Consider the following 10,000-nt stretch of genomic DNA (forward strand, 5'->3'; position numbering starts at 1 on the left):
ATTATCTCCAATTGCATATGTGAGAGGTAAATACCTTTATCTGATGATATTTATTGGCAACGAATTTGATAGAATATTGAAATTAATTTGTTTAAAATCTGCTGCACATCAAGTCAAGAATTTTAGCTTTTTGTCATTTAAGCATGTTGTATCTTTTTACCCCCAAGGTCTCAGACAGATCGTACTACAATTGGAGAACGTCGTACGGTTTACTGCTTCCTAACTTTGTTCGTGCTACGAGCTATGCCTTCATCAGACAGACCAACAAAGCTGGTACCTATGGCATTAGCTTTGCAGCGTCATGGACCCTAATAACACCCACACCACCCACAACAAGTAAGAGGTCTGACAGAACATTTTTGTGTAGCCAGGACATGTGGACCTATACATGTAGAGTAAGCGCTTCTGACAGTGAGGGGATGTTTCTTACAACTGAAGCGCAAAGACGAGCGTAAAGTTCAATGAACAGAGTAAACATAGAATACGCTGTAGGACACATTTGTAAAAACAATATATCCATTGCAATCCCTAAGTTGTTGTCAGCTATGGTGCTTGCAATATGTAAAAACATGTGTTCTTATCGATTACAATCCCTCTTGTGATGTTTAACATTGTAAAAAAAAGATTATATAATAAGTTATCGTGTTTTTGTGTGTTATCTATTGCATTGCAATCCCTGATTTGTTGTCAGCCAAGGTACTTGCAATGTGAAAAGGTGTGTTTTTATCGATTGCAATCCTTCATTTCATTGAATATCTGTCTGTCTCTTACAGGGTGTAATTATTCAAGCTATAGCCTGTGGACAACGCAATATACTTTGCGATCACCTGGTTATAGTGGCGTTTACCCAACCGGCCTAGATTGTTTCTACCTGTACCGGTTCAGGAAAGAACTCCCGGTTGTCGTGACCTTCTACGCTTTTCACTTGGACGACGAATCGAATGGAGGTTGCCAAGACTATCTTGAGGTGAGTAAAATGGCTTAAAACTGGTTGAGACAACACCCTCCATCATTCTGTAATGTACTGTCAATCTCGCGTTTGAGAAAGTCGATGTTCCATTTATTGGTGGTTTCTTTAAGGCGGCACTGGCACCCAGATTTTTTCGAAAAAGTTCTTTTTTTGTATTTTAAAATGTGTTGTAATTTTTAAAAACTAAAATCATTTTTCTTTCTGCCACTGCAATTTTTTCCCCTTTGATTCGTATTTTTGGGTAAATCAAGCCTTTGTAGCACCCACTGTGAACCCCAAAGCTAAGAAAATCCAACATGGCGGCCAAATTTGCACAAAAATAATTCAGCAGTAAATTTCTAAAAATAATAAGGCACAAGGAGCCTTACCGGAAATATAATAACCGGTCCTTGGGAGTGAGTGAGAGAGAGAGAGAATAATTAAAGAGAATAATTAAAAAAAAATAATAAAGAGAGAGAGAGAGAGAGAGAGAGAGAGAGAGAGATGTTGTGTGGACAAGTGTGAGAAAGAGAGAGAGAAAAGAGAGAGCGAGAAAGAGAGAGGAAGAGAGAGAGAGAGCGACAGAGAGAGACAGACAGAGAGACACAGACAGAGAGAGACAGACAGAGAGAGATGTTGTGTGGACAAGTGTGAGAAAGAGAGAGAGAGAGAGAGAGAGAGAGAGAGAGAGAGGAGAGAGAGAGAGAGAGAGAGAGAGAGAGAGAGAGAGAGAGAGAGAGAGAGAGAGAGAGAGAGAGGGTAAATGTAAATAAACAAAAATTAAAAAAAATTGTCCATGATCTGTTTACTGTCCATTGAGTGTGAAGCTGACAGAAAGAGTGAGACAGAAGGAAAACAATAATAACTTAATAAGAATTAAAATGATAACAAAAAAAACTAAAAAATAAAAAAAACTTCCGATAAAAAAAAAAAAAAAAAAAAAGCACGCACATGTGTGATTAACAATGTCTGATCTCCTAAGAAAAGAAAGGAAAAAAAAAGAAGAAAGAAAAAAAAAAAAAAAAAAAAAACCCACCGGTTTCTGGGTTTTTAAACTACATGGCGGCCCACGTGTGAGTGTTTGATGATCTGTGACTTTCTTTTCTAACTTTTGAGCGAATTTTTTCGGACTAGTGCGTAATCATGTCTGTGGATCGAAAGGACAGAGGTAGAACATCCCAAAAACGAAGATTTCAGGGTAATAGGTTTACCAAGAGAGAAAACGAAGCGAGTTTGGATCTCGATTTTGGCCCTGACAGAAGCAGTTTTTGTGTCAGTGTTGATAGAAGCAATAGACCTTTTTGGTATCTGAGCAGCCCTCGCGAGACACTTTCTTTGTTATGCGTTAAACGTCGTAAGAACTTCGAACCTCGGCTTTCGCAGCTCGCGCGAGATCGCTGTCCCACATGCTTTGCTATGCTCTGAAGTTTACGAGAGCTTACGAGAGCTTGGAATATCGATAGGGTCTATAGCACAGTCGATAATAATGACACCCCTCCAAGTGCCACGCCCATTTTTACCATGTCTGAAAGAAAGCTGGGGGACTTTTATGACATTCCTGAAGTCTGTGAGAGTGAAGAAAATGATGACCATTCTTCAGTTGATAATGATAGTGATTGTGTAGATGAAACATATATGATTATGATCTAGAACTTCATGGGAACAGGATTATTGATGCTGACAATCTGAGTGCAAAAGTTTCAGCGTCTACAGTTTGTCGTTTCTGCCATGTTATGGGAACGCGACTCAGGAACCTAAAGAAGTCGCTGTAAGGGCAAAAGCTGTCTGACTCTGATGGAATGCCAATAGGTGGTAGAGGTAGATTGACAGACAAGCACATAGATCTACTCCAGTCATATTACAGAAGGGCCATTATAAGCAACAAACACAATCTTCAAGGTATGCAGCAGGCAGTATGGGCGACATTTTTCCATCGCTCTGCTTGTGACGAGATGACCAGAAAAGGATAGAAGTCATGCTATGTGTGGTATTAGCTGGTGCAAGTATAAGAAAGCAGCAGCATCTTGCACACATACAAACACACCAACAGTCTTCCCATGGCTGTCATGGAAGTTATCAAACCCATTTTTCATGCTCTTTCTACCCCAAGCCTGCTTAGCAAATGCCTTGATGGGTACACCCAAAATGCAAATGAGTGTGTTAACAGTGTCATTTGGAAATACTGCCCCACAAAGAAAAACCATGGAGTGAAAGTGGCAGCAGCAATGGCAGTCTCTGTTTTCAATGATGGGGCTCATTCCCTTTTGGACATAATGAAAGTTATGGAACTGTGTGTGGTCAAATTCGCCAGTGACTTTTGTGATCATAAAGACAGTCGTTGCATCAAAAATGACAAAAGACAAGCAAAGGATGCATCACATGAAGCCAGGATAGCCAAGAGAAGAAATAGGAAGGCATTTGATGAAGAACAGACAGAATTAGAGGGGCAACCATATGTAGCAGGAAGTTACTAAGGACCTATGGTTAGTAAATATGTTGACAAATGTTGCCTGAACTTTGCCGAAAACGGGCATATTTTGTAACTTTTTTGCTCATAACTGTTTTATTTTTCAAGCTAACAGCATGAAACTTTGCATGCAAGTTGCTACTAATACTGTCTACGGTGTGTTCTAAAATCATTGTTCTTACTACCAGTATTATGAAACTACAAATATTGTCCTATGTCCAATTTTACCCCCATCGGAAGTATTTTTTTTAAACCCAGTTGCAGACTTGACAATAAGTTTTACTGGAAATATCTTAGAACACACCAAAAGTGTGCATGTTCTGTGAGTTATGCTAAAATATAAGCTCATTTGAGCTAATATGTAGAGGTTACACGCCGAGTCTCAGTGCTCTTTATTCCTCCTTTCTTCAGTTATTCAAAGAAAAGAGGAGGTTTTTTGCGGAAGTTTGATCGAATCCTATTTTCTCAACCAGTCAACCTGCGCAGGCGATCGATTCATGCGCGGTTGTATAGTTCCGTGCAAATCATTCCATTCTGTTAACACTTCTTGTCAGTTTTCCTATTTTGGACTAAAATCAAGTACACAGATATGCTGTTATTCTGCTGTGGCGGCAAAGACAGATATTGTGTGTTCTGTATATGTTTTGGTATCGCTTAGGATAATGTTTTTTCGTCAAATGGGACTAGCAGACGAACTTTTGCACCCGTGTTCCAACGTTAAAAACTGTATGAAGTTCAGTTTTCTGGGGAAAATAGTGTATGAAACCCCTTTATGTTGTTTAAATTGATGAGATGTGTGCATTTGGTTGCGTGTGATCTGTTTATTAAATGAAATATTGTTGAAAACTGACCGTCGGATTGCAGTCTGTTGTCGAAGAAACTGAGTGAAAAGAAGGGGAACTACTCTTGTCGCTAGACAAAGTATGAGAGTTACTTGCCTTGCGGGAAATTGCTTGTGATGAACGTTTGAGCACGGCAGATCTAGATTCAGAAAACAACCAAACTCATGGATTTTATATGGAGATTCATGTGTTCAGGCCTGTAGTTGTTAATTTAAATGCGGTATGTTTGTATTGTTTGCTCCAGAGATGTATACTTCGTACATTAGAGCGTTCGGAACTTTTCAGTCGCAAAAAGTAGTACCGAAACGGAACAACTTTTCAACCCATTGCACTATCGAGGATTCAGGCTGTTGCTGGGTCGTTATTTGTTTGGTTGCTGGGTCATTATCGAAAAATAACTACCCCTACAAGTTTACAGAGGTAAAGAAGCAGAGGGGGGAATAATGTATGTTATATAGGCAGGTAAAAAACTGAATATATACCATTTTCGCAGGCGTATATACAGATTATTTTCATTAAATAATGTTCTAAGGTAGTAGATCATTATTTGCATCATTATATTGCATATGTCCTGAAAGTGTTATATTCCAAGAAGTTATTGTGTACATTTCAACTCATGATATGAAATAGTGATGGAGTATGATGAATCACACTTTTGGTACCCAAATCTGGGTACCAGTGCCGCCATCAAGGCGTTTCAACTACAATACATTTTTATCTGAGCATTGTATTTTCACTGTCGTATACACCATGAAATACCATGTAAGCGTCCAGTATCTAAACTTAGCAAACAAGTATTGCGACAATCATATATCATTTTGTTCAAACTTTGTATGCGATAAGTTTAAACTCAATGACACGGGAATGACTGTTTTGTCGGGGTACGAAATACGTCGCAATAATTGTCAGATCATCGAGACTGGAGAGCTTTGGGATGCTTGAGATGGGTTGATCGAGACTGGAGTGCTTCGGAATGCTTGAGATGGGTTGATCGAGACTGGTGTGCTTAGGAATGCTTGAGATGGGTTGATCGAGACTGGAGTGCTTAGGAATGCTTGAGATGGGTTGATCGAGACTGGTGTGCTTAGGAATGCTTGAGATGGGTTGACCGAGATTGGAGTGCTTAGGAATGCTTGAGATGGGTTGACCGAGATTGGAGTGCTTAGGAATGCTTGAGATGGGTTGATCGAGACTGGTGTGCTTAGGAATGCTTGAGATGGGTTGATCGAGACTGGAGTGCTTAGGAATGCTTGCGATGGGTTGATCGAGACTGGAGTGTTTAGGAAGGCTTGAGATGGGTTGATCGAGACTGGAGTGCTCAGGAATGCTTGAGATGGGTTGATCGAGACTGGAGTGCTTAGGAATGCTTGAGATGTGTTGATCGAGACTGGAGTGCATAGGAATGCTTGGGATGGCTTGATCGTCCATCTTGTCTTGGTCTTCGGTGGCTCCATTGCTGTGGAAAAAAAACGATGTGGACATTGCCGAACTCAGTCAAGTCTGGCGTTAGAGATTGCTTACCCCATGCTAAACCACAAATACTGGAATCTGTTATAAACCTGCTTTTGCGATCACCTCTCGAAAGCAATCACTTGTCCACAACAACAACTCCGAAAGAACCCAGACGAGGGTTTTTTCTTTTGTAAAAGCCCGTTTACCCCCCGCGGGTTAGGGGGAAGAATTTACCGATGTTCCCCAGCATGTCGTAAGAGGCGACTAACGGATACTGTTTCTCCTTTTACTCTTGTTAAGTGTTTCTTGTATAGAATATAGTCAATTTTTGTAAAGATTTTAGTCAAGCAGTATGTAAGAAATGTTAAGTCCTTTGTACTGGAAACATGCATTCTCCCAGTAAGGTAATATATTGTACTACGTTGCAAGCCCCTGGAGCAAATTTTTGATTAGTGCTTTTGTGAACAAGAAACAAGTGACAAGTGGCTCTATCCCATCTCCCCCCTTTCCCCGTCGCGATTTAACCTTCGTGGTTGAAAACGACGTTAAACACCAAATAAAGAAAGAAAAGCCCGTTTAACGCTTCCATAGCGATCACTCTGGGTCGGTCCTTTTCGCGGGCTTTATAAACAAAGTTCGAATGTATTATATACTTTTGAATGCAGACTCTACAGAGCGTTTTCTTTGTTTACGTATGTGTTCCTGTTCATTTCTTATTCAATTAGATTTTCGACGGACCTACGGTCTCTAATCACACTGTTGGACGATTCTGCAACTCCACTCGCCCGCCGACCTTGACCATATCACAACACAATGTGCTCTTCCACTTCCATAGCGATGACACCATTGACAGCACAAGCCGGGGTTTTTATATCCGTGTGTCTGGGGTTGAGCCAGGTCAGAGTGTTCTCATACTCCTTCAGAAATGTGTGTGTGTGTGTGTGTGTGTGTGTGTGTGTGTGTGGGAGTGTGTGTGTGTGTGTGTGTGTGTGTGCGCGCGCGCGTGTGTCCGTGCGTGTGTGTGAGTGTGTGTTTGCGTGCGTGCGTGCGTGCGAGAAAGCGTGTGTGAGTGCGTGCGTCCATGACGAGTCACATTGTCTGAAAAACACGTTGTAAATGATACTCTGTGGTAAACGATACGGTAAACTAACGGTACAATTTGGACTGTTGCAGTTCCAGTGGAAAAGTACTTGAACGCTAGTTCCGGTGTGGTGACTTCCCCTGGCTACCCTGCCCTGTACGCCAACGAAACAGACTACAAGTGGAACATCGTTCTGTTGCCCTACCTATCAGTCACACTCAATGTTTCTCACTACAAGAGCAGTGTCTGTACTGGGAACGAAAGATTGTTGGTAATGAGAATTTTATTTGTCTTCATCTACATTGATAGAAAGAAATAGAGAGAGAGATTGACAGAGAGAAAGACAGAGAGAGGGAGAGGTAGAGAGAGAGAGGGAGAGGGAGAGAGAGAGGGAGAGGGAGAGAGAGAGGGAGAGGGAGAGAGAGAGAGAGGGATACTAAGAGAGAAAGAGAGAGACAGAAAAAGAGACAGTCAAAGTGAATAATGATAAAGAGAAAGATTTTGACTCGCCTAAGACCTGAGACAATGCAACGAGTTTAGCTGTGTGATGCTAGCCTTCTAGACCACCATATTCGAAAGGATTTAAAGGCAAACTTCAACTCTCGAAAAGTGTTTGGCTCACAACATCTCAGTGCGCTAAGATTTGAATCTAGAAAATGAATGATCAAAAGATAACGCGGAGTGCACTGTGATTGTTGTTTGTGTGTGTATGTGTATGTGTGTGTGTGTATGTGTGTGTGTGTGTGTGTGTGTGTGTATGTATGTGTGTGTGTATGTGTGTGTATGTGTGTGTGTGTGTGTGTGTGTGTGTGTGTGTGTGTGTGTGTGTGTGTGTGTGTTTTGTTGTTGCTGTTTTTCGTTTTTTTCTTGTGGGGGGAGGGAGTTTTGTTTTGCACGTGTTGAGGTTGAATGATGCTCTGATCCCGTGTAAAAGTGTAAAGATTAATGGCGGGAAATATGATCACTAGTTTTAGGAAAAATATACTTTTAGTACTACTTTTAAACTAGTTTAGGATCCACTAGAACACTCATATCATATCACCTTTGTTGATAAATGATCTTCCATTAACAATTTTGTTTCTCCCACAGGTATACTACACTACTGACCGGGGATATCAGACCTATACGTATCTGTATTGTAGGCGAACAGGGGCTATTGTTGTGTCGTATGGCAACCGTATGCAACTCTGGTTACAGTCTGTGTCTGAAGTTTCCAATGGCCAAGCGTTCCGAGCCATGTGGAAGACAGGTGAGGATTATCTCATATAATTAAAACTGTTTTGATTTATTTGATTAGTCGTGAGTGTTAGGCTGTTCGGCAAACTAAATGGCTTTACTTTACTTTTCACATTTACATTGTAACATCCAGACATAACGCATCTGTGGTTGACTCTAAGCACATTTCAAGCTCGCAGCAGTGTCGAATAAGGATGAACACACACACGCACACCCACACACACACACACGCGCGCGCGCGCACGCACGTTCGCACGCACGCACGCACGTTCGCACGCACGCACACACACACTGTCACTTACACGCGCACACACACACACACACACAAACACACACACACACACACCAGAATATCCATTTCTGGATTGTATGTTAGAAGTTTAAACGTCATAAAGTTCCAGAGAGGACACACGTTTTGTTTGTTGTTGTTGTTGTTGTTGTTGTTGTTGTTGTTGTTGTTGTTGTTGTTGTTGGTGTCGTTGCTAATAACCCAGTTACTGGTATATGTCAACCCAGTTACTGGTATATGTCAACCCAGTTACTGGTATATGTCAAAGCAGAACAATATAAGATGCTCGGTGGCTTGTTGACCGACCAGCTTTGTTGTTGGTCTACGGTTTCATCTTTATCGACCAAGACCGAAGGCTGTTGTTAGGTTGCTTTTTTTGCTGATAAAAAGTGTACGTTTTTTGCCAGAGTGCAGAAGAAGCTTCTTTGGCGCGAGTGGAACAATAATGTCCCCAGACTCACCCAACGCCTACCCTACCAACCTGGACTGTTCCTACCTCATCACACGTGACACGGGATATTACATCAATCTCACGTTCACGTCATTCGCCCTGGATTCCGACCTTTGCAATGACTATGTCCAGGTAATATATAAACACATTTTAAAAACGTTTGAAAAATATGAGATTTAGATAAAGTTAATCCTAGGCTATAGACAAGTCTGTGGTCACAGTGCAGAGTAACGTGTAAAAGTAACATAACATTTCTGAGGTAAATATTGCTTCTTCTTGTTTTGTATTCAACAGCAAGAAAGGCCAGTTATTGTGTCTTTTTTATTTGACAAAAAAGACAACCAAAAGTACATCGACCCAATAGTCTGTATTGTAGACAGACACACACATACCTATCAGACCAATGAAAGCAAGGTTTATTTCAGTATATGTGTATTTACGTTAGTTTATTTTATCATTTGCACATTGATAGGCTTCTTTTGGAAAATTCGAGAGTATCATCAGTCTTGAATCGACGCCCGACCAAAGCTACATTTAAGTCTGACGGAGCGAAACGACGGAGGGCTTCAACTAGGCTTTGCAAAGGCGTCGATCAATCGACCTCGATAACCGAAATGTTTCAAAAGAAAGACTAGTTGGCATTGTCAATGTTATACAATCTGTCACTGAACTTGTTTCTCCTTTCATACGATTGCCGCAAAGCCGAAATGATTTCGTTCTGTTCACATACTGCTTTCGGTTCCCTTAATACCTACAAGAGGCAAGTCCAAAGAAACGTGTTTCCCAGTAAGCGTCTTATTATTCTGCTGCCGCTTTATTATTTCACGTTTTTTTGTTTGTTTTGATATCAATGAAAAGCAAACATTGTCTTCCTTCTCAAAAGCAGTGTTTGAATTGACTCACGCTGCTGACAAGAATTCATACTGCGTGTGTGTGTGTGTGTGTGTGTGTTTGTGTGTGTGTGCGTGTGTGTGTGTGTGCGCGTGTGTGTGTGTGTGTGTGTGTGTGTGTGTGTGTGTGTGTGTATGTTCTGTTTCAGATTTTTGATGGCAGCTCAAATTCCTTCCCTTTGCTGACCAGTCCACTGTGCGGGTCTTCCCTTCCGCCGGTGCTGTTGTCCACGTCCAACTCCTTGTTGATAGAGTTTCACAGCGATGGTACCACCGACCCTTCCAGCACAGGATTTGTTGCTACCTACACCTCTCATATAAAGGGTAAAATCATCGTAAAGGG

At 41.2% G+C, this 10,000-nt stretch overlaps 1 protein-coding gene across 1 annotated transcript in view; it reads left to right on the forward strand.

Moving 5' to 3' along the window:
* LOC138947168 (uncharacterized) overlaps positions 1-10,000 on the forward strand; it is a 256,793-nt gene that overhangs the window by 19,705 nt on the left and 227,088 nt on the right. Inside the window, exons 8-14 of the mRNA XM_070318604.1 lie at positions 168-336; positions 774-967; positions 6,436-6,607; positions 6,884-7,062; positions 7,881-8,040; positions 8,724-8,899; positions 9,807-9,981. Of these exons, the coding sequence (XP_070174705.1) occupies positions 168-336; positions 774-967; positions 6,436-6,607; positions 6,884-7,062; positions 7,881-8,040; positions 8,724-8,899; positions 9,807-9,981 (1,225 nt within the window). The remainder of the gene's footprint in view (positions 1-167; positions 337-773; positions 968-6,435; positions 6,608-6,883; positions 7,063-7,880; positions 8,041-8,723; positions 8,900-9,806; positions 9,982-10,000) is intronic.

This window comes from Littorina saxatilis, linkage group LG14 (genome assembly GCF_037325665.1).
Source record: "Littorina saxatilis isolate snail1 linkage group LG14, US_GU_Lsax_2.0, whole genome shotgun sequence".
NCBI classification, from domain to species: Eukaryota; Metazoa; Mollusca; class Gastropoda; order Littorinimorpha; family Littorinidae; genus Littorina; species Littorina saxatilis.